Source organism: Salvelinus fontinalis, chromosome 14 (assembly GCF_029448725.1).
Source record: "Salvelinus fontinalis isolate EN_2023a chromosome 14, ASM2944872v1, whole genome shotgun sequence".
NCBI classification, from domain to species: Eukaryota; Metazoa; Chordata; class Actinopteri; order Salmoniformes; family Salmonidae; genus Salvelinus; species Salvelinus fontinalis.
Window position 1 is genome coordinate 40,913,058 of NC_074678.1, and position 24,935 is coordinate 40,937,992.

At 41.7% G+C, this 24,935-nt stretch overlaps 1 protein-coding gene across 3 annotated transcripts in view; it reads right to left on the reverse strand.

Moving 5' to 3' along the window:
* The window catches only part of LOC129810856 (protein strawberry notch homolog 2-like), a 134,510-nt gene that overhangs the window by 85,088 nt on the left and 24,487 nt on the right, over positions 1 to 24,935 (reverse strand). For all 3 annotated transcript variants that reach the window (XM_055861808.1, XM_055861806.1, XM_055861807.1), the window contains exons 2-3: positions 17,978 to 18,182; positions 15,406 to 15,494 (exon numbers count right to left, since the gene is read on the reverse strand). In XM_055861808.1, the coding sequence (XP_055717783.1) occupies positions 15,406 to 15,494; positions 17,978 to 18,088 (200 nt within the window). In that variant the 5' untranslated portion in view covers positions 18,089 to 18,182. The remainder of the gene's footprint in view (positions 1 to 15,405; positions 15,495 to 17,977; positions 18,183 to 24,935) is intronic.

Sequence of the window (24,935 nt, forward strand, 5' to 3'; positions counted from 1 at the left end):
GCAGAGTCTGAACATCAGACAAGATGGCATTGTCTCCCTCAATCCGTGCAATAGCTACTGCTATAGGTTTCAGGGGTTTCAGGTTGCTTACCACTCTCTCCCAAAATACATCATCCAGGAGGATCTTCTTGATGGGGCTGTCCATATCGGCAGACTGATATGCCATTTCATGGAGAGACTCCATCTCCTCCAGGAGAGTGTCAAACATAACAACACCACCCTAGAGGGTGTTGCTGGGAAGCTTCAATGTGGTGCTGTTTTTCTGCTCACTTTGCTTGGTGAGGTAGATTACTGCTATAACTTGATTACCCTTCACATATCTAACAATTTCCTTGGCTCTCTTGTAGAGTGTGTCCATTGTTTTCAGTGCCATGATGTCCTTGAGGAGCAGATTCAATGCACGAGCAGCACAGCCAATGGGTGTGATGTGAGGGTAGGACTCCTCCACTTTAGACCAAGCAGCCTTCATGTTCGCAGCATGGTCTGTCACCAGTGCAAATACCTTCAGTGGTCCAAGGTCATTGATGACTGCCTTCAGCGCATCTGCAATGTAAAGACCGGTGTGTCTGTTGTCCCCGGTGTCTGTGCTCTTGTAGAATACTGGTTGAAGGGTGGAGATGTAGTTAATTATTCCTTGCCCACAAATATTCGACCACCCATCAGAGATGATTGCAATACAGTCTGCTTTCTCTATGATTTGCTTGACCTTCACTTGAACTCTGTATCCAGAAAATTAGTAGATAAAGTATGTCTGGTTGGAGGGGTGTATGCTGGGCGAAGAACATTCAGAAATCTCTTCCAATACCCATTGCCTGTGAGCATCAGCGGTGTCCCAGTTGCATACACAGTTCGAGCAAGACATTCATCAGCATGTCTGACTACGTTCCTCCATTGAATCAAAAAAAAAATATGATTCCAGGAGGACCATGAGCTGTTGCTATTGATAAGGTGTCCGATTTATCCTTTTCACCTCGAATAGAAGTAGAGGGACTTTTGTCAGAGATTGCTTGGTGTGGGCGCTGAGGGAACTTTATGCACTTGGCCAGATGATTCTGCATCTTTGTTGCATTCTTCAAATATGATTTGGCACAGTATTTGCAAAGGTACACAGCTTTTCCTTCTACATTAGCTGCAGTGAAATGTCTCCACACATCAGATAGTGCCCGTGGCATTTTCCTATAAGGATTAGAAAAAAATGAGTAAAAAAACAAATACAATTCCATATACAAATAAATAGTTAAGCAGTTAGATTAAACAACTCCTTTGTAAGATACAGGTTTTAAAATGAAACATGTCTGGAAACAGGTGAATTAACACTCAAGCAAGCTAAATAAACCCCACATGGTAGTAAAAACTAAAAGCAGAAATTGTTAACAAGTTAGAAATGATTTAAACACTTTGCGGTAGGCTACTATTTAACAAAAAAATCATGTCATATAAAATATATTCACCCCACCCAGTATTGTAATCAAAACTTACCAGAAAGCATGTAGTCCTTGGCTCACACAGTGTAGGCTCAATAGCATCTCATTAGTGTGCAAGATCTTGAGAATCAGCTGTACATGTGATGGAAGAATGCACTGTGCATGCAGAGGGTTGCAATTCCAACAAAATACCTAGAATTGCCTTGTGTATCCTATAAAAAAGGTTCACTGTTATAAGCTAACTTTTTTTGATGAATTTAAGCAAAATTCACTGGAAAGTTTCCGACCCTTTGCAACACTAGGCACTATAAAACAGGTGTGTTTGTGTGTTGCCACATCAGGAACTTTCATTTAGACTTCCAGACAAACCTGCACTTCATTTACCACCAAACTACCAGATAGGATCAGGACACCGTGTGGCTATGTCAGACTATCCGGCCATGACAATCTCCCACTGTGTCGCAACAACCAGTAAGTGTTGGGCTTAATTTCCGTTTAAATTCAGAAGGAATTTTTAAATAGGTCGCCTGTATGGTATATTATGTACAGCTGTTTGATGGATAGCGACCCTATTGCTAAATCTATCCATTCAGCATCTCAATAACATCCATAAATATTAACAAAGAATTTCCTCCATCCAAGACTACTGAGTCAGTGTGTGTTTTTGGTTCTACACCCCTTGTGGGGACCAGTAGTCCTCACAAGGATAGTAAAACAATGAAAATTAGGACAAGTGGGGACATTTCACTGGTCACCACAAGGAAAGACTATTTTAGGCTTAGGGGTTAGGTTTATTGGTCAAATTTAGGATTATGTTAAAAGTTAGGCGTCCCGTCAACCGGACAGTTGTAAATCATGCAGTGCCTTGTGTAATGATCACAGATTTTAGAGAAACATCAAATGTCGGTACATATAAGTGTTTATATCGGCTGAAAGCTTAAGTTCTTGTTAATATAACTGCACTGTCCAATTTACAGTAGCTATTGCTGCGAAAAAATGCCATGCTATTGTTTGAGAAGAGCTAACAACAACCCAATTTCACCACGATAGGTTTGATAAATTCACCTCTGAAGGTGAAATGTGTACTTAAATCAGAGCAAGATTTCAGAATGTATCATCCAAAGGGTCCCAGAGATAACATGAAGTGTCTTTTTGTTAGATAAAATCATTTTTCGCATCCTAAAAAAGGTCCATATTGAATGCACGATCGATTTTGTATTTCCACTCGTTCAATTTGTAAAGAAAGGAATCTGAAAATCTAACCCTAAACGTTGTTTCGTTTAGGGTTGTATCACATTCGTATTTATTCCTCAGAGATTCTAGAACGTAACCAAACTTCACTATATCATTAGGGGTGTAGTATATCCTATAGGACACCAAGTTTGGTCAGAGCGACGCCTTCATGGCACACCGATGACGCAGGCGGTCTTCACTTGATCAACTGTAACTTTGTCAAATAAGCACCAATCGGGGTCAAAGAAAGCTAGCTAGATAGTCAATGAGCTGGGCTTTACGGGAGTATCTGTAAAGCTGGGCTTTACGGGAAACCCTGTATCTGTCGCAAAATGTACCTGCTACCCTTGTGCGACAGCAAGCCTTTTTCTTTGGGACAAAAATTATAAGAATATGGAGAGTTATGAAGTTATGAAAACTAGTTGTTTTGCAAATGTTGAACTTACAATATGGCTACTAACACTGGAAAAGCTAAATCAAAGTATACAGATTTGACGATATTCTTGCAGAAAAATGTAATGTGAATGTCTCCTTCACGATTTGCCCAAATGTACCTGGGTGACTTCACACAATGTCATGTAGTTTGCTGAAAATTTGCACACTGCTGCCATCTTGTGGACACCATCGGAATTACAACCAGAGTGAGGGTTAGATGAGGAACCTTTGTGTTGCATTTCAAAGACGGTGGTAGAAAAACAAGTTTTTTTTTCTTTGTATTTTCTTCTACCAGATCTATTGTGTTATATTCTCCTACATTCAATTCATATTTCCACAAACCTCAAATTGTTTCCTTTCGAGTGGTACCAAGAATATGCATATCCTTGCTTCAGGGCTTGAGCTACAGGCAGTTAGATTTGGGTATGTCATTTTAGGCGAATTTAAAAAATAAAATAAAAATTACAATTAAAAAAATATATATGTTTTTTTTTTTTTTTAGATGTGGCTACCCCTATGAAGTTTTAAAGGGAAAATGTTTTTGTTTTTTTATGGAAATCAATTGTTTGGTCACCACAATGATAGAAAAACAAAGGTGTGCGTGTGGCGAGTAAACAGAGTGCTGGAGACCGACCCATTCACATACGTGAATCGCTCTGAACAGAAATGCGAGGGAGAGGCTGAGGCTAAATCAACCAAGACTCTCTCGCTGTCCCACAGGACTCAAATCAACTGTGTGGAAGTAACTTAATTTTAGCTACTGTAAAAAAATAATAATAAATGTCTAAACATATGTCAATCAGATCAACTCTTTGGACTCCCCAAGGTACTACCTCTGGCAACGTACGTACCCCAACTAGCTAAAAATGCCAACATCGGCCCAATGTCTCGCTTAACGTCAATGTGCAAAACCGATGTCAAAGCTGACGTGCATACCTATATAACGTAGGTAGATGACGCCACGAAAAATAGTGCTACATGTGCAACACAGCATTCCTAACCTAGCCCACAATGTCTGCTGTGTGGATTTAGCAGTCAACAAGTCGAACAGTCATTTGAAAGAGTAAGAACATTTCAGCGAGACAACGCAAAAGGCGAAATCCATTAACTTCTTTGATATAGGGGGCAACATTTTCACTTTTGGATGAATTGCGTGCCCATAGTGAACTGCCTCCTACTCTGTCCCAGATGCTAATATATGCATATAATACTATTGGATAGAAAACACTCCCAAGTTTCTAAAACTGTTTGAATTATATCTTTGAGTAAAACAGAACTCATTTGGCAGCAAACTTCCATACAGGAAGTGAAAAATCTGAAAACGAGGCTCTGTTTCAGGGCCTGCCTATTCAACTGGCTTTTATTTATCGATATGCATGCACTTCATACGCCTTCCACTAGATCAACAAGCAGTGGAAGGTGGAATGGGGTGTCTACCTTGATCTGAGGCCGAACAAGAGCTTTTGGAGTGACAGGTCCGGTATTTTCTTTGTCTTCGACGGCGTGTGAGGGACCTCGTCATTGTCTTCTGAAAAGCGTTCGGTATACACGGCAAATATCTTCGGCTCTGATTATATTTGATACATATGATAACATCATAAAGTAGGTTCTCTCAACACAGTTATAAGTTTATTCAACGTTTATTGGGACTTTGAGTTTTCCGTTCTTTGCGCCAAGAGAGGATGGGAATGTTAGCAACCTTGGCTAGCATTGTGGCGCAAATTCGACAGAAGAAATGGACATTCTAAAACCAAAAACGATTTATTCTGGAAATAGGACTCCTTCTACAACATTCTGATGGAAGCTCAGCAAAAGTAAGACAACATTTATGCTGTTATTTCGTATTTTTGTGTAATACGTTGATGTCTATTCTCCGCCGTGTTGGTGAGCACTGTCTCACAATAACCCAAGCTGTATGTTGTGGTAAAGTTATTTTTTAAATCTAACACGGCGGTTTCATTAACCTGTCTAGGATCAGCGTGGCGCTAGCGGCACACCCCCCCCCCCCCACTGAAAAACCAGTGCCGCGAAATTCAAAAAAAATATATTTTTTAAATATTTAACTTTCACACATTAAAGTCCAATACAGCTAATGAAAGACACAGATCTTGTGAATCCAGTCAACATTTCCGATTTTTAAAATGTTTTACAGGGAAGACACAATATGTAAAGATGTACATCTATTACCTAAAAACACATTAGCATAATCCACCATCTTTTATTTGTCCACCAACACCAGTAGCCATCACCAATTCGGCTAAACTAAGATATTTATAGCCCCTAACCAACAAAAAAACTCATTAGATGACAGTCTGATAACATATTTATGGTATGGGATAGGTTTTGTTAGAAAAAAGTGCATATTTCAGGTAGATGGCATAGTTTACAATTGCACCCACCATCACAAATGGACTAGAATAATTACAATGAGCAACGTGTTTACCTAACTACTAATCATCAAACATTTCGTAAAAATACACAGCATACACGAATCGAAAGACACAGATCCTGTGAATACAGACAATATTTCAGATTTTCTAAGTGTCTTACAGCGAAAACACAATAAATCGTTATATTAGCTTAGCACATAGCAATTAGCAGCCCAGCATTGATTCTAGCCAAAGTGAGCGATAAAAGTCAACATCGCCAAAAGATATTAATTTTTTCACTAACCTTCTCAGAATTCTTCCGATGACACTCCTGTAACATCACATTACAACATGCATATACAGTTTGATCGAAAATGTTTATATTTAGCCACCAAAATCATGGTTAGACAATGTGAAATGTAGCTCAGCTGGTCAGAAAATGTCCTTGCGCCACTTAGACAGTGATCTACTCTTATACATAAATACTCATAAACGTGACTAAAAAATATAGGGTGGACAGGGATTGATAGACAATTTAATTCTTAATACAATTGCGTTATTACATTTTTTAATTTATCCTTACTTTTCAATACAGTTTGCGCCAAGCGAAGCTACGTCAAAAAACATGGCGTCCTAAGCCACTAAAATGTTTCGACAGAAACACGATTTATCATAATAAAAATGTCCTACCTTGAGCTGTTCTTCCATCAGTATCTTGGGCAAAGGATCCTTTCTTGGGAGAAATCGTCTTTTGGTGGAAAGCTGTCCTCTTGCCATGTGGAAATGTCAACTGCGTTCGGGATGAACTGAAAAGCGTGCCCAACTTTTCACATCGTTGCAAAAATAAATGTCCCAAAATCGCACTAAACGGATATAAATTGCTATAAAACGCTTTAAATTAACTACTTTATGATGTTTGTAACTCCTATAACGAGTGAAAAGATGACCGGAGAAATATAACAGGCTAAACTAACGCTTGGAACAGGAGAGGGTCGGTGTCTTCCACGCGCGTTACGCAGCAAGAAAAGACTTGCTAGCTAAAGGTTTTTTTCATTTGTAGGGCCTGTGAACGCGCAATCGACCCCGTTGGAATCGTCATCACGTAAAGGCATCCAGGGGAAGACGTAAGAAGTGTCCGTATAGTCATAGCAACGACAGTGCCCTTTTAACTGACTTCAGAAAAGTGGCCAACATTTCTCAAATCTGACTCCATGTCAGGGAAATTGCTGTAGAATGGGCTCTGTTCCACTTAGAGACAAAATTTCAACTCCTATAGAAACTATAGACTGTTTTCTATCCAATAATAATAATAATATGCATATTGTACGATCAAGGATTTTGTGGGAAGCCGTTTAAAAAATTAGCCAAATTAGCATAAATAGTCTAAACAGCGCCCCCATCCCCAACAGGTTTTAAGAACCAGTGTATCTTTCATTTGCCATACAACAAGTATTTTTATGGAAAGTTTATGATGAGTTCTTTGGTCAGATTAGGTGAGTGTCCAAAATATCTTCGGAGATTCTGGTGAATCGTTGCTACGTATTCACAATGTATAACCAGGATTTGTAGCTATAAATATGCACATTTTCGAACAAAACATAAATGTATTGTATAACATGATGTTATAAGACTGTCATCTGATGAAGTTGTCTAAAGGTTAGTGAATCATTTTATAATCTTTTGCTGGTTTTTGCAAAAGCTACCTTTGCGGTGAATAAATGCGTTTGGCTATTGTGGTAAGCTAATATAATTCTATATTGTGTTTTCGCTGTAAAACATTTTAAAAATCGTAAATATTGGCTGGATTCACAAGATGTTTATCTTTCATTTGCTGTACACCATGTATTTTTCATAAATGTTTTATGATGAGTATTTAGGTATTTCACGTTGCTCTGTAATTATTCTGGCTGCTTTGGTGCTATTTTTGATGGTGGCTGCAATGTAAAACTATGATTTATACCTCACATACGCACATTTTCGAACAAAACATAAATTTATTGTATAACATGTTATAAGACTGTCATCTGATGAAGTTGTTTCTTGGTTAGTGACTAATTCTATCTCTATTTTGGGGGTTTTGTGAAAGCTACCTATGCGGTGGAAACATGGTGAAAATATGCGGTTGTGTGTTTGGCTATTGTGGTTAGCTAATAGAAATACATAGTGTTTTCACTGTAAAACATTTTAAAAATCGGAAATGATGGCTGGATTCACAAGATGCTTATCTTTCATTTGCTGTATTGGACTTGTGATTTCATGAAAATTATATTATATGATATCCCTGTGCCGTTAGGGTAGGCTATGCTAGTCAGCTTTTTTGATGAGGAGGATCCCGGATCCGGGAGGGTGATGAAGTAGAGGTTTTAAACTCATCGCCTATTCAATTCCTTGTAATATATGGACCTGTGTGCACTTCCTACGCCTTCCACTAGATGTCAACAGTCTGTAGAACGTGGAATGAAGCTTATGCTGTGTTGTGGGGCCGGATGGGAGGGGAATGAGTCAGTGGTCTGGCAGATTGCCAGTTCCTGGTCACGCGCTTTCCTCATAATATCGCCTTGCGTTCCATAACTTCTACAGACATGAAGGAATGCTCCGGTTGGAACGTTATTGGATATGATAACATCCTGAAGATTGATCCTCTACTTACTTTGACCAGTTTATTCTACTTGTAATATAACTTTTTTAAGTTTTCGTCCGACGTTTGCCTGCATCTGCGCGAGCGTTTGGACACATGTACTACACATGCTAGCAAAAGTAGCTACTTGGACATAAGTAATGGACATTATCGAACAAAATAACAATTTATTGTGGAACTAGGATTCCTTGGAGTGCATTCTGATGAAGATGATCAAAAGTAAGGGAATATTTAGGATGTAATTTCATATTTCTGTTGACTAACATGGCGGAGAAATGTTGTTAAATCTGAGCGCCGTCTCAGATTATTGCATGGTGTGCTTTTTACTTATTTTTTTTATTTTTTTTTTAATCTGACATAGCGGTTGCATTGAGAACAAGTGTATCTTTACTTACATGTAAAACATGTATCTTTCATCAAAGTTTATGATGAGTATTTCTGTTATTTGACGTGGCTCTCTGCAATTTCTCCGGATATTTATGAGGCATTTCTGAACATGGCGCCAATGTAAACCGAGATGAAAAGATTGATTTTTATAGTAATATATTTGAATTTGGCGCGCCACATTTTTTCTGGCTTTTGGCCAAGTGGGACGCTACCGTCCCACATATCCCCGAGAGGTTAACGCCAAGATAATGGAATTCATTGCACTTGACAGTCAACCGTGCTCTGTCGTGGATGATGTTGGCTTTCGCAGACTGGTCGAGCACCGGTACACACTACCAAGTAGGCACTATTTTTCCGATGTTGCCACTCGGAGTTACAGTATTGTTGAAACTCACATCCTTGAGCTACTTGCTATGGGCGTCACTGCTATTAGTTTCATGACTGGCATTTGGACCAGCGATGTCAGCCCCATGAGAATTATGAGTCTGACAGCACAGTGGGTTGACGAGGTTTTCGTACTGAGGAAAGCCATATTGCATGCTCAAGAATGTGCTGGTTCTTATACCACTGCTGCCATTTCAATGGCATTTGAGAACATGAACACACACCTACCTCCATTCGAATAACTGACATATCGGTACATCAAAAATGTAATATCGGTACATCCCTAATAATTAGATCACCTGGCACCATGCGTCGCAATAGTGAGTGACTCACAAGGCTCCGGTCTCTCGTCATTGTGTGGTTGTAAAAAGACACCACGTGACTGGGGACTGCCATAAGCGTCATAATAACGTGACAGGTGAAATGAAGAAGGCAATGTTCAATTTCCTAACATATTGACTACAGGTATTTAAAAAGTAGCTACAAATACTAAAATGTTTTAGAAAAAACGGTATTGAAATTCCATTCCGTGACTATTTCCAAAAACTCCGGGATACAGTATACCGCCCAAGCGTAGTCAAAATCAAATCTTATTGGACGCGTACACATATTTTGCAGATGAGATTGCAGGTGCAAGCGAAATAGTTATTTTTCTAGCTCCAACAGTACAGTAACAATACAAAATAGGGTTGAGCGGCATCCAAATTTTCATACTGTCCTCCTCTCATCCTAGGATTTACGGTATTACTGGCTAAGTACACAAGTAGGTGCCAAAAAACACAAAAAAGCCCATTGGGTGTCTATTACCAGAGTGCTAACGAAATTATCACAAGTAATAGCGAATTTCCATGGAGGTTCCTAGCTAAATATGCTAACTAGGGCAACGGGCCTGTCTGCACTAATCGGAGAAGACGGGCCAAGAACAGAGAGGGAAAAAAACAAGGAAATCAATAGATAGCAGTGGCAGCTGTACAGATAGCTCATCCAAAGGGCTGACTTCTCAAACACGTCATAAAGCCAACAATATGATCCCCCGTCACCTTATTAATTCAACCAGTTACTTAGATAAGCGAACCCTAAGTTTAACTTGCTAGTTAACGCATAATTATTCATTTTTCACGCAGGAAAAACGCATAAGAAATATCTTGATGCTTTTCGTAAACGTAGATCTAAAATGCTTCTTGTATTTTCTTCTCGGCATCAGACTCATTTTGTGCTTCAGTTGCACTTCACTCGGATGAGAAATTACAGGTGGGCATTCTATCAGAAAGCGTTTTGACAACTGATGTGTAGCCAGCCTATTTTTCTCCAATAAAATGCAAGATTAACTTTAAGAAAAACATTAGGAAATGTAGCTGGCTACATTCTATATTAAACATAAATATGATGGCCATGCATAGTTTTTGCAAAAAAGACCTTGGTTTTTCATGTGTGGCTGCCAGCCAAATAGCGTTGCATTTCTGTTGTCATCTGATGAAAATGAAGCCATTTTCTGCCAAACGAGTTGCACTAATGTGTTTTCTGTTTAGGAAAATTATAGTTGTATGTCCCTGATCATTCTAAAACTTTTCTGACATTTTCAACCTCTCCCTGACAGTCTGTAAACGCCTACATGTTTCAAGCAGACCACCATAATACCTGTGCACAAGAACGCCAAGGTAACCTGTCTAAATGACTATCGCTCCATAGCGATAGGCTGGTCATGGCTCACATAAACATCATCCCAGACTCCAAGTCACATACTGCCCCAACAGATCCACAATCTGGCCATGTACTCATATAATCCCCACCTGGCACAGCCAGAAGAGGACTGGCCACCCCTCAGAGCCGGGTTCCTTTCTAAGTTCCTTCCTAGGTTCCTGCCTTTCTAGGGAGTTTTTCCTAGCCACCGTGCTTCTACATCTGCATTGCTTGCTGTTTGAGGTTTTAGGCTGTGTTTCTGTATAACCACTTTGTGACATCTGCTGATGTAAAAAGAGCTCCATAAATACATTTGATTTCATAGATGACGCAATCTCTATTGCACTCCACGCTGTACTCTCCCACCTGGACAAGAGGAACACCTATGTGAGAATGCTATTCATCGACTACAGCTCAGCGTTCAACACCATAGTGATGAGCTTGGATGGTACTAAGTTCAGGACCCTGGCACTGAACGATCCTGGACTTGCTTAGTCCCCTCCTGTACTCCCGGTTCATCCACGACTGACGATGGTGGTCCTGATAGCTGACGACGATGAGAGCCTATAGGGAGAAGGTCAGTGACCTGGCAGTGAGGTGCCCGGGCAACCACCTCTCCCTCAACATTTTACATTTACATTTTAGTCATTTAGCAGACGCTCTTATCCAGAGCGCCTTACAGTAGAGTGCATACATATTAACATTTTTTATTTTTTTTTACATACTGAGACAAGGATATCCCTACCGGCCAAACCCTCCCTAACCCGGACGACGCTATGCCAATTGTGCGTCAGCAAGACAAAAGGATCTGATCGTGGACGACAGGAAACGGTGGGCTGAGCACTCCCCCATCCACATCTTGGCCGCAGAGCAATCTGGGACGATGTATAGCAAGTTGTGTTTGGAGTGAATAGTGGAGCGAGTAGTTAAACTCATGAGCTATTCTATCCTCCTTTATAGGCTATTATATATTTTATATGTGTATTGACCGATGACCTGTACAGGTCCGGACTGATGCACTCTTTTTTTTTAGCTCTTCACGGAACACACCGACTTACTGAACTTTTTAAACGTTAAGCTAGCGCTGCTAGCTGTGGATAGCCTGCTTTGTTTTTGGCATTATGCCAACCGTCGGCCATCCAATGGATATCAACGGCAACCATTGACTGTCCAATGCTACCACTGAAATGTTCACTAACCAGAGGGACAGAGTAGAAGTCAGAACAGTGTTATGTCTGTAAAAAGTGCCTTTGGTTTGACTGGCTGATTTAAGATATCGGGCGGCTGCAGGACGTTCGCAGGTGAGCTGAAGCAGAGCCTCGATGAGTTAATTAATGTAGCTAAAGCCCAGGCTAAAGATATTTAGGAGCTGAACATCTCTCGCCCAGGGTGGTGGAGAGTTGTGCGATGTCGCTCTCCCTCACTTCTTGAAGCAGGTGGCTTGTTCAACTAGAGACTGGGCAGAGGTGGTTAGGTGAAAGGGCCCAAAGGTGCTGCAACCAGGCGGTCCATTCCTGCCTTGGAGGATCCACTCTGCCTGGCAAACAACTTTGCACCGCTAGAAGTTGACTGTCCACCCCAGGAATCCGCTCTGATCCTGGAGACCCCGATGCCAGGCAAGTGATATCAAACATTACAACAGGACGACAACAGTCCCTTTACTCATGTCCACTCATCTAGCCCGCCTTCAGCTGGCAGCTAAAACTGAGTGCTAACATTGAAAAGGTAGTTAAAAAAGTGATGGGATATCAGTCCTTGCCCCGAAACAGGTAACCCGCATTGAGTCTTGTACTAATGAACATCCTCCTTCGAGGCATAGACCAACTGAAACAGTTCTAAGCAATTTTGTATGTATACCATTTCAAGCAAACCACACAGCTATTTCATATAGAGGGTTACCTAATGATCATAGCACATTTGTGTTAGAGACTCCCTCTGATCTGAAATCCCGCGGCTGTGACCTTGGACTTATTCATGTAAATGTCAGAAGTTAGATTTTTATTTTATTGATCTTACTGTAATTCAGGCTTCTCAAAACTAACATGAACATTTGGATAATTACTGAGACTTGGTTAAGAAAGTGTGCTAGACTGATGCGTCTCTGAATGGATATAATGTTTATAGGTCTGACAAAGGTGGGGGCGTTGCCAAATTTATAAAGAACAACTTGAATGTTGCTGTGTGCATTACCACCTCTGTCCCCAATGCATAATTAACGTTAGTGGGAGTTTATCACCGTCCCTCAGCCCTCCCAATTGCTCTTAAATTGTCTGACTTGCGGTATAAATATGCAAAATCTGAATTATTAATATTGGGTGATCTTAACTTGGATTGGTTGATGCCAGTATCAGATAGTACAAATATCTTTGTCTGATCCAAATTTAACTCAACCAACCCGCCCCAAGTTAAAACACCATTAAAAACCTACTCTTTTGGATATCCTGACAAACGCCCCTCATATGTATAAAGCATATGGAATCTTTGCTAACGAGCTCAGTGACCATTATCTCACTCCTATATTAGAGATACTAAGCTACCTAAATTGTGTCCACGCATTATTACTATGATACATTTTAGAACTTTCAATGAGCAACCTTTCCTGTATGACTGGGAGGGTGTGTCCTCTAGCGATGATTCAGATCAGGACTTTAAATGTTTTACCTCTCTGTTTCACACTGTTGCAGATAAGAATGCCCCATATAAAGAGATTAAGGCTTAAGGACAGATCTAACCCATGGTTCACATATGAATGGTCTGAACGATTTCGTGAAGGAAACTTAGTTTGGGCTAAGGCTAGATTAACTGATTCTACCTCTGACTGGCAGTCCTTCAGACATTTGAGAAATGTCTTACCCTAGTTAGAAAAGCAAAGTCTAAATACTTATTGAATTGTGTTCATGAGAGTGGTCCAGCCAAATTTCAGAAAATTGTAAAATCTTTATTAGAAAAAAAACACAGCCCCTTCACTGCCCCAGCAGGTTTGACAGCCTCTGGTTCCATAACAGACAATGGTTTCTGAAAATACATAAAGTTCCACTAGAGTTCTTGATTCACCTCTAAACAGATAGCAGAGATACCAGGCACTCATTTTTCTTCTTCTTAATCTGAACAAAATGTATGTAAATTAGGTACTTAAAAAGAAAAGGGTGTAAAAAACAGGAGCCGATTTGCTTGATCCCTTTCTACTGCAGCTTTCTGCCCCCATCATTGTAGAACCTTTGATCCACATGTTTTATTAAACAATTGCTTCTGGTGGTATCCCTAAGATCTGGAAGGTGGCGCATATGTCCTCACCCTTCACAAATGTGGATTCCTTCTGACTTGGTTAACTAGCACCCAATTTCTGAACTATCTTGCCTGGCAAAAATGTTCGAATCACTAGCAAACTCTGCTAATAATATTTTTTACTTCAAATGATATTGTTAATGTGTACCAGTCTGATTGTAGACCTGGACACAGCATCGTTTCAGCAGCTACGCTTGTCTTAAATTATATATTCAATTGCTTAAAACATAGGTCTATAAATATGGCAGCACAGTGATTCCCATCTGAGAAATAATGTCTCAATGTGTTTGTGTCCATATGACCGATTCTGTTGGACCAAACCTCAAATGCAAATAACAAGTTGAAACGGCTTGTTGTCAGAGGAAGAAGTGATCTTTCATCTTTGTTGTGAGTGGCAGGGGCTTAGTATATGATTGGGAAGGTGAAAACACCACAGAAGCAGCGAAGGCGACGAGACCAAAAATAAAACATGAGAACAAGCAGACAAACGCTCATAAAAATGTAAACATGATTCTTGTGATAGATGCATGTGGAATTTTGCGCTAAAACATACATTCTAATTAATCCAATTATTTCAATATATCACCCAGCCCTATACTAGCTTACTTTAATAAAGCACCTGTGGGGGGAAAATGCGACAAAGATTAGATTGAAGAAGCTTGAGACCACTACCAGTGAACTGAATGCTGACTAAACTGCTAACGTCATTTGTGGAATGCTTTCAAGGAAAAATCACCCAAAGAGCAAGTAGGAGGGAAAGCAAACTACATCATTGGTTAAATCAACACCGGGTAGGGATTAGAGGTTTTGATTACGTACTGAGTCTCTTCGCCATGTGCAATGGGGGCAAACTGAATGGAGAAAATGCTGTAGAAGCACTGAACTCATTAACCTTACCCTGTTTAACCAGGGGAATCATATCTGTGTACAGAACTGGCCAAGCCAAGGCCTTTTAGGGGACACAATTGCCAGTGTGCGCACAATGGAGGTTTGGGGTTAGGTGCTCGTGTGTGTGTTTGTCTGAGAGGTGGGGGTTAGGTAGCAATGTGAGGCCAGGGAAGGGCCCGCTGCCTGATGTAGAGATAACCTCCATCCTCCCCAGCGAGGGCGACGCCAGCCAGCCAGTCAGGCAGTCCTCCACAGGAAATTAAGGAGATTTAATAAAAGGAACTGAAGTCCACTGGATTTTAAGACAGGCAAATGCAAAACAGGACAAGCTGCTAAATATTACACTCAATACGCATTGGTACTTTGACTGGGCCTTTATTGTTAGGGGCACTTTTGAATAATGTATTTGACAGCTGCCTTGTTAATTTGGGTTTAATAAGCCCTGTGTAACAGGGCAAATGATATCCCTTACTACTACAAAAACAAAGTGCACATATGGAGGACTATGTCACTGACACAGTGATGGCCAAGTAGAGGTATTATTAACCTTTGCTAAGAGATTACATGCATTGAGACACTCATGTGATCTCACATGTGTCAGTGTGTGACAGAAAGGGTTACACACATCACATGTAAAACAGCAGAGGGGAGGGTAAGGTACGAGAGGTGATTGGTTACTTACTGGTTTCCAGATTGCATAGGGCAGTGTGCGCTGTAGCCTCCAGACTGCTGTGAGAATGATCCCCAGGAAGCAGAAGGATACATAGAACTCTGAAACAGAGAAGATAAAAGGTTCATTAGTTAATTATGCCTAAAAAGACTCAAACAACACTATATGCAACTAGATATCATAGGGTCATAAACGCTTTGCATTTATATTGTCAAATTACTTTGTCAGGAATCATATAAAAGTTCTCTGCATTCATTAAGTTTAAACCTCTGTGACAAGGTGTACCATTTTCCCTCAAATTACATTGGTGAATATAGTGCTTTTATTTTCACCAGTGCATTTCACAGAGTGCCATCGAGAAAACAACCAGAGTGCTATTGGGCAAACCATTTACCATGTCTTTGTTCCTCTGGGTCTGAGAAACTAGATCGTGCCAGCAACTCCTGAAGAGAGACAGATGATGCCTTGCACTAGTTAATACCTGAACCTGTATCAGGCCCTGCATCAGTCGAGATAACTGTCACCACAAAGATGTCACTGTACCAAACAAAATGGCAAACCGTCTAACACATGACAGCCATTTCTTGTGTTCCAGGTTCTGGTTATGTTAACGTGTCCTAAACCACCATGACAATATTTTGTATTTTGTTAGTATCCCCATTAGCTGTTGCGAAAGCAGCAGCTACTCGTCCTGGGGTCTGCACAAAACATGAAACATTACATAATACATTAATTGTCAAGAAAAGCACATAATTGTAAAAACGGCACAAATAACCTACATATCAATATCTAGGCCAAATAGGGGAGAGGCGTTGTGCCGTGAGGTGCTGCTTTATCCGTTTCTTGAAACCAGGTTTGTTGTTCATTTGAGCAATATCAGATGGGAGTTCCATGTAATAATGTCTCTATATAATACGGTAACCTTTCTTGAATTTGTTCTGGATTTGGGAACTGAAAAGTCCCCTGGTGGCATGTATGGTGTGTGTCAGAGCTGTGTGTAAGTTGACTATGCAAACAATTTGGAATTCAACACATTGTTACTTATAAAAATAAGTGATGCAGTCAAGTCTCTCCAACTCGTAGCCAAGAGAGACTGACGTGCATAGTATTTACAGTGCATTTTGAAAGTATTCAGACCGCTAGACTATTTCCACATTTTGTTAAGTTTCAGCCTTATTCTAAAATTGATTAAATCTACACACAATACCCCGTAATGACAAAGCAAAAACAGGTTTTTAGAAAGTCCGGCCTCTGGCTGGGCCACTCAAGGACATTGAGATTTGTCCCGAAGCCACTCCTGCATTTTCTTGGCTGTGCTTAGGGTCGTTGTCCTGTTGGAAGGTGAACCTTTGCCCCAGTCTGAGGTCCTGAGCAGGTTTTCACCAAGGATCTCTGTACTTTACTCCATTCATCTTTCCCCATGATCCTGACTAGTCTCCCAGTCCCTGCCGCTGAAAAACATCCCCACAGCATGATGCAGCCACCACACTTCACTGTAGGGATGGTAACAGGTTTCCTCCAGACGTGATGCTCGGCATTCAGGCCAAATATTTCAATCTTGATTTCATCAGACCAGAGAATCGTGTTCAGGTGCCTTTTGGCAAACTCCAAGCAGGCTGTCATGTGCCTTTTACTGAGGAGTGGCTACCCTCTGGGCACTCTACCATAAAAGGCCTGATTGGTGGAGTGCTGCACAGATGGTTGTCCTTCTGAAAGGTTGTCCCATTTCCACAGAGGAACTCTGGAGCTCTGTCAGAGTGACCATCGGGTTCTTGGTCACCTCACTGACCAAAGCCCTTCTCACCCGATTGCTCAGTTTGGCCAGCTCTAGGAAAAGTCTTGGTGGTTCCAAACTTCTTTAATTTAACAATGATGGAGGCCCCTGTGGTCTTGGGGACATTCAATGCTGCAGAATTATTTTTGTACCATTCCCCAGATCGGTGACTCGACACAGCCCTGTCTCGGAGCTCTACAGACAATTCCATGGCTTGGTTTTTACTCTGATAACTGTGTGACCTTTTATAGACAGATGTGTGCCTTTCCAAATCATGTCCAATCAATTGAATTTACCACAGGTGGACTCCAATCAAGTTGTAGAAACATCAAGGATGATCAATGGAAACAGGATGTACCTGAGCTCAATTCCGAGTCTCATAGCAAAGGGTCTGAATACTTATGTAAATGTGTTTGTTTCTTTAATATAAATTGTAAAAAAAATCAGAAAATATGTTTTCACTTTGTCATTATGGGGTAGTGTGTAGATAAGGATTTTTTATTTATTTTTTTAATCAATTTTAGAAAAAAGCTGTAACGTAACAAAATGTGGAAAAGGGGATGAGGTCTGAATACTTTCCGAATGCACTGTATATTAAGCCCTCTGATTACAATAACATTATTTGCATACTATAATATAGCCTATATTATGGAGCCACATTTGCTGGAATAATATTGGCACATTGTGCAGCCATTTATTATTAGCATATTATGTTGCCACATTTTCCTGGAACTTTTGAGTTTCCCAAGTAGGTGGATGTGTAAACGTGTAGTGTGTGTGTGGGTGCGTGCGTGCGTGCATACGACGTACCTCCATATTAGAAGAAGCCACTTCGAACATGCTGCTGTCCAGCTGCGGCCCCTCTGGGTGCAGGTAGTTCTCCCCGTCCATGGCCAGTGAAGGTGACGGGAGTGTGGGCATCAGGCTGCAGGCTGACACATGACCCCTGACCTTCACTTATGTATCCTGGCTGTGTCTTACAGCGCTCCTACTAATGCCCAGCACACTCCATCACCTGGAGAGAGCGAGACATGGAGTTCAAGTCAAATTATTCATATTCTAATGACAGTTTTTACACAGGAGCATGTCAATGTGTTTTTCTCACAGTAGTGTGATCAAAAACTGTATAAATTGCCTAAAACCTCTATTGCAGTTTTGAATCAACAGCATAAACCAGGTTTTTGTAACTTTGAAAGGGTGGAGGCCACAAAAGATCTGAACTCATCACGGGGGCCACAGTGGCTCGAGAGTCTGCGTACCCACATCTATACCAATACATGCAGTAAGAGACTGGCTCTAGCCAGGTTTTAGTTTTTATTTTCATGCAATTCTACACATTTTGCAATGGGACGGAGAGAAATGTTTGTAGATTTTAAAACGATATCTGACAGACTACCAAAATCCATGGGGACCCACCGGTCGGTAATTCGACCATGATTACTACAAGTTTAGATAGTATTATTTAGTTTTTTATTTGGATCCCCTATTTGCTGTTGCCAAGGCAGTGACTACTCTTCCTGGGGTCCAAACTGGTAACAAAACAAATAAAATAAATAACACTACATAATATCCTGCCTCTGCCTCACGCTTCAGAAATAGGTGATGGCTCCTGCAATATGAGCCTTTCCAAGGCTCGTGAATGGCCACCCACTTACATAGCACAATACAGCGCAAATTACAATACAAATAAATATATATCTAAATAATGGCTGCCTCTTCACAGTCCAAGTTGTGCCATAGTGTTATTTTATCTGTTTTTTTAATCTGTTTTTACTGTAAGCTTGAGTTACCTGGGGAGGCAGAGTATTCTATGTAGTCATGGCTCTATTTAAAACTGTGTTTCCCAGCCTCTGTTCCGAACCTGGGGACTGTGAAAAGACCTACGATTGCATGTTTTATGTTGTACCGATGAGTGTCCGAACTGTGTGCCAACAGCTTGAACAGACAGTTCAGCACCAACACCTCACAAAGACCAATAGATATGCAGTCAATCTCTCCTGAACTTCGAGCCAGGAGAGATTAACATGCATGTTACTGACATCCGGGCTCCGTGTACATCTAAGTGCAATTTGTGTTGCTCTATTCTGGACCAACTGCAATTTACCCATGTCCCTCTTCCGCATCTGCGGTGAAAGGTGACAGAGCTAGAGCAGCGTTTGTCAGATCATAAGACATCCCGAAAATCGGTCTTCTCACAATCTGTAGCGCACCACTATGGAAAGATGACTCATGCAAAACGTGATGTGTTCTCCGTTTTGATCTACAACCTCCACACGTGTCAGGAGACTCGTCTAAAGGCAGTACAGCCGATCTGCAAACTTCTGTCTGTAGCGTCGGAACCAATTGGGCTACACACTAATATGACCCCTCTGTGCAATGGTGAGAATCTCACAAAAATGTTTTGCTCTAGGATGCCCATAGGCCTCACAAGACCCCCCCCCCCCCCCCCTTAACCAATCAGAGTCCTGGGTTAAAGGTCCAATACAGCAGTTTTTTTTTTTTTATCAAAATAATTTTGGGGGGGGGTAACAATTATGCAACTTGCTGTGATTGTTTTCAATTAAAATGGTCAGAAAGAAACGAAATAGCTTCATAGCAAAGAAATGTATCAAGCAAGAATTTTGCTAGGACTGCCTGGGAGTGGTCTGAGTGGGGAGGGGAAAACTGAAAACCAGCTGTTATTGGCAGAGAAGTGTGGAACTTTCTTATTGGTCTATTAACTATTGTACCGCCTAGTGATGTCACCAGGCAGGCAAAACTCCATCCCACCAAAACAGGCAGAAATTTCAGGCGGTCTTCAAAATTCTCTTACACAGGTTTGATTACATCTGACCATAATGCATACCACAGTCGTGGCATCAACATCATCTGGGGAGTATCACTAGATTTACATCCAGATTGAATGTGGGAATAAATTTTACACGGAACCCAAACCGGCTGCACGCGTGCACCATCGTGCATAAATGTTTTTTGTCCCCCCCACACCAAACGCAGGTTAAAATATCAAAACAAACTCTGAACAATTTGGGGACAGGTCGAAAAGCATTAAACATGTATGGCAATTTAGCTAGCTTGCACATGCTAGCTAATTTGTCCTATTTAGCTAGCTTGCTGTTGCTAGCTAATTTGTCCTGGGATATAAACATTGAGTTGTTATTTTACCTGAAATGCACAAGGTCATCTATTCCGACAATTAATCCACACATAAAACAGTCAACCGAATCATTCCTAATCATCTCTCCTCCTTCCAGGCTTTTTCATCTTTGAACTTATATGGTGATTGGCATCTAAACTTTCATAGAATTACCATGGCAACCGGCCAAACAATTTGTCTTTCAATCACCCACGTGGGTATAACCAATGAGGAGATGGCACGTGGGTACCTGCTTCTATAAACCAATGAGGAGATGGGAGAGGCAGGACTTGCTAAAATAGAACTCCTTTCTATTTCTGACGCAGATCGCGCTGCCCTTGGCAATAATTGAATATCATGGATTTCAAAATGTATTTTGCGACCCACGCGACGTGTCCGGTCTGGTCAGCATGTTAGCCTCACAGGGCCGTGGTGTCCTCGGGATGTTGTGTGTTCTGCAGGGCAGCACCAATGATTTATGTTTTCACTAGATGAGTGACGGGAGTTGTTTTGAAGCCACCATGCCTCCAACTTGGCACTCACCCACCCACTTTTTTTGTCAAAAAATGTTTTGGAAGGTATAGAAATACATTTGTTTTTCCTTCAGCTAACTTCAGTGTGAGAAACAACAAAAGTACTTCATTATTCCTTATTAACCTCAGCCAATCACCTTCTTCAGCTCCCTCCCTTATTCTCTCACCGTCCCCATCTCTGAAGCGCTGGGATCCAATCCCAACATCCCTGGGCCCATTTCGCTCCCCCCGCCTTTTCTCCAGTGGATCCAAACATATCACCATGCCAATGATGGCAGTTCATGTCTCCTAGCAACCGAAAGGTGTCCATCTTTAGCAGCCCACTGTGTTCAAGGACAATAGATAGGGCTTGCAGGAAGATCACTATTGTCATTACTGGAAAAAAGGGAAAAAAACTCCCTGCCACTGAGGGAGAGAGCAAGTCCTGCCACGTCACTCAAGGAGAGCAGTCGTTGTTGCTTGACCACGGACACTTCGTCTGTATAGTCAGATGTAATCAGATGTTCGTGACAACGATTTCCACTTCGCTTCTTAATATAAATCCACAAGTGTTCTACACTGAACAAAAATATAAACGCAACATGTAAAGTGTTGGTACCATGACGCACAAAAGTTTTGTTAACAAATGTGTTAACATCCCGTTGGTGAGAATTTCTCCTTTTGCAAGATAATCCATCCACCTGATAGGTGTGGCATATGAAAAAACATTCAACAGCATGATCAAAACACAGGTACACCTTGTGCTGGGGACAATAAAAGGCCACTAAAATGTGCAGTTGTATTACAAAACACAATGTCACAGATGTCTCCAGTTGAGGGTGCGTGCAATTGGCATGTAGACTGAAAGAATGTCCACCAGAGCTGTTGCCAGATAATTTAATCTTCATTTCTTTACCATAAGCCGCCTCCAAAGTAATTTTTAGAGAATTTGGCAGTATGTCCAACCTCACAACCACGCCAGCCCAGGACCTCCACATTCGGCTTCTTCACCTGCGCAATCATCTGAGACCAGCCACACAGACAGCTGATGAAAGAGGAGTACAGTGATCCCTCGCCACTTCGCGGTTCACTTATCGCGGATTCGCTATTTCGCGGATTTTCATAATGCATTTTTTTTTTTTTTTTTGGTGCATTGTGCTCTGCATTCTGATTCGCTAAAAACTCACTCCCGCTTCTTGTATCAAAACATGCTACGAATTGGACACGAGAGATGAGGAGGAAGGACTAACGCTTGGTCGCTTAGCAACCATGGTGCGAATGGCCACTGAACTTAAGCGAGTAGCTGAGGAATGGGACCCTTTGATGAGCCGTTCATTACAGTTCTCCAACGTAATCGATGGTGGCATGTCGGTGTACAAGGATCTTTTTGCAAAGAAGAAAAAAGAGCGACAACAGCTGCCTATCACTTTGTTCTTCTCCCGAACAAACACACCTGCACCGCGGGCTTCAGAAGAAGAGAACACTGCAGAGCGCAGTCAGGATGCAGCGGCCCAGTCTGAAGAGCAGTGAAACGGCCTACACGTGAGTCACTGTATTTGTATACATGTAATAGTTGCTAATTGTAAAAAAAAAAAAAAAAAGGTTTCTATTTCGCGGATTTCACTTATCGCGGGTCATTTTCGGAACGTAACCCCCGCGATAAACGAGGGATTACTGTATTTCTGTAAAAAAATCCCTTTTGTGAGGAAAAACAAATTCTGATTGGCCGTTTGAAAACACCGCCTGAAATTTCAGCCTGTTTTGGTGGAAGGAAGTTTCGGCCTTCCAAAGTGACATCACCATGCAGTGAATTAGTTAATAGGCCAATAAGAAAGTTCCAACCCACTCTGCCAATAACAGCAAAATGTACGTTTTCCCCTCCCCACTCAAACCCCTCGCAGACAGTCCAGGTGAAAATTCTTGCTTGTAAAATTAATTTTTTGCCATTTTATTTGAAAACAAATCACAGTAAGGTACTTAATGTTACCCAGAATTGCATTGATATAGAGATAACAAATAGGTGAATTGGACCTTTAAAATAAATGCATTCATATTGGACCAGGAAATCGTGTGGAGACACAACAAACGTTGATCAGATAGTGATAGGATCATATTGATTAGATCACCAAGCCCACATTTAAGCGCAAGGTGCAAACAAGGCATATGTTACAGCAGAATCGGACTCAACCAGACGAATGACCGGCTGTCCCATCTACAGTCTGCTGTTTCTTCCACACAAAAACAATGACGGTTTTCATCCATAACTGTCGGTTATACGGTAATTGTGTAAGCCCTATTAACAGTTACACAGTAATGATAAAATCCTGACCTTTGTATTAAGTGGTTTAATGCCTAGTGTCGAGTTGGTTTTTGGTAGAGAAAGGGGGGTATATTTCAAGACACAGTCACAGGAGTGAGTAATCTCTTAATTGCTTCATCAGTTGGTGACCGGCTGGGCCAGTGCCCCCCCCCTCTCAGCCTTCCTCTTGGGTGGCCTGGCATGTTATAAACCGAGGGGGTGAGGTGCGGATTATTTAATGTCCCATCATCTTAAAAATGAAGCCTTGATGAAAGACCTCACAACACCTTTAAGAGGGCCGGAGCTATCAAGAGGAATTACAAATTAGGCCTATTACATCATATTTCAAATAGTGAATATGAACAACTTGTTAACATCCCAGTTTCCCCTTGTTGCTGTGAGCACCAGCCAGCCAGGGGTTAAGGCCAGGCTCTCTCTTATTCTGAAAAGTCACTCAGGGTCTGCCAGCTACAGGACATGGAAGTCAACCAGGCAAGTATGACTCCCTTAATCTGCTAAATCACAGCTAAGGGCTCATGAGGACCACCATCCTTCTAGATCCCCCCCTCTGTGGGGGTGCTAGCCCCAGGCCTAGGTCAGGGGCCAGGGCAGGGCTGAGTCCACAGCCAGGTCTAGGATGGGTATAGAGGGTTACCATCTGGGCCTTTTTCCATCTCAATGGGTTAGGGATGTGCACATTTATTCAAATATTCAAAAGGGACATTAGTATTTGAATACTTGTGTGAGTATACATTTTTCAAACAAAACCAAAGTATAGGCCTATTTTAACACTGTAAAGGCTTTTTCAAAAATATTCATGTAACAGAAAATGGGGTAAAAGTACAAAAGTATTATACACTGCTCAAAAAAATAAAGGGAACACTTAAAAAACACAATGTAACTCCAAGTCAATCACACTTCTGTGAAATCAAACTGTCCACTTAGGAAGCAACACTGATTGACAATACATTTCACATGCTGTTGTGCAAATGGAATAGACAAAAGGTGGAAATTATAGGCAATTAGCAAGACACCCCCAAAAAAGTTGTGATTCTGCAGGTGGTAACCATAGACCACTTCTCAGTTCCTATGCTTCCTGGCTGATGTTTTGGTCACTTTTGAATGCTGGCGGTGCTCTCACTCTAGTGGTAGCATGAGACGGAGTCTACAACCCACACAAGTGGCTCAGGTAGTGCAGTTCATCCAGGATGGCACATCAATGCAAGCGGTGGCAAAAAGGTTTGCTGTGTGTCAGCGTAGTGTCCAGAGCATGGAGGCGCTACCAGGAGACAGGCCAGTACATCAGGAGACGTGGAGGAGGCCGTAGGAGGGCAACAACCCAGCAGCAGGACCGCTACCTCCGCCTTTGTGCAAGGAGGTGCACTGCCAGCGCCCTGCAAAATGACCTCCAGCAGGCCACAAATGTGCATGTGTCTGCTCAAATGTTCAGAAACAGACTCCATGAGGGTGGTATGAGGGCCCGACGTCCACAGGTGGGGGTTGTGCTTACAGCCCGACACCGTGCAGGACGTTTGGCATTTGCCAGAGAACACCATGATTGGCAAATTCGCCACTGGCGCCCTGTGCTCTTCACAGATGAAAGCAGGTTCACACTGAGCACATGAGCACATGTGACAGACGTGACAGAGTCTGGAGACGCCGTGGAGAACGTTCTGCTGCCTGCAACATCCTCCAGCATGACCGGTTTGGCGATGGGTCAGTCATGGTGTGGGGTGGCATTTCTTTGTGGGGCCGCACAGCCCTCCATGTGCTCGCCAGAGGTAGCCTGACTGCCAATAGGTACCGAGATGAGATCCTCAGACC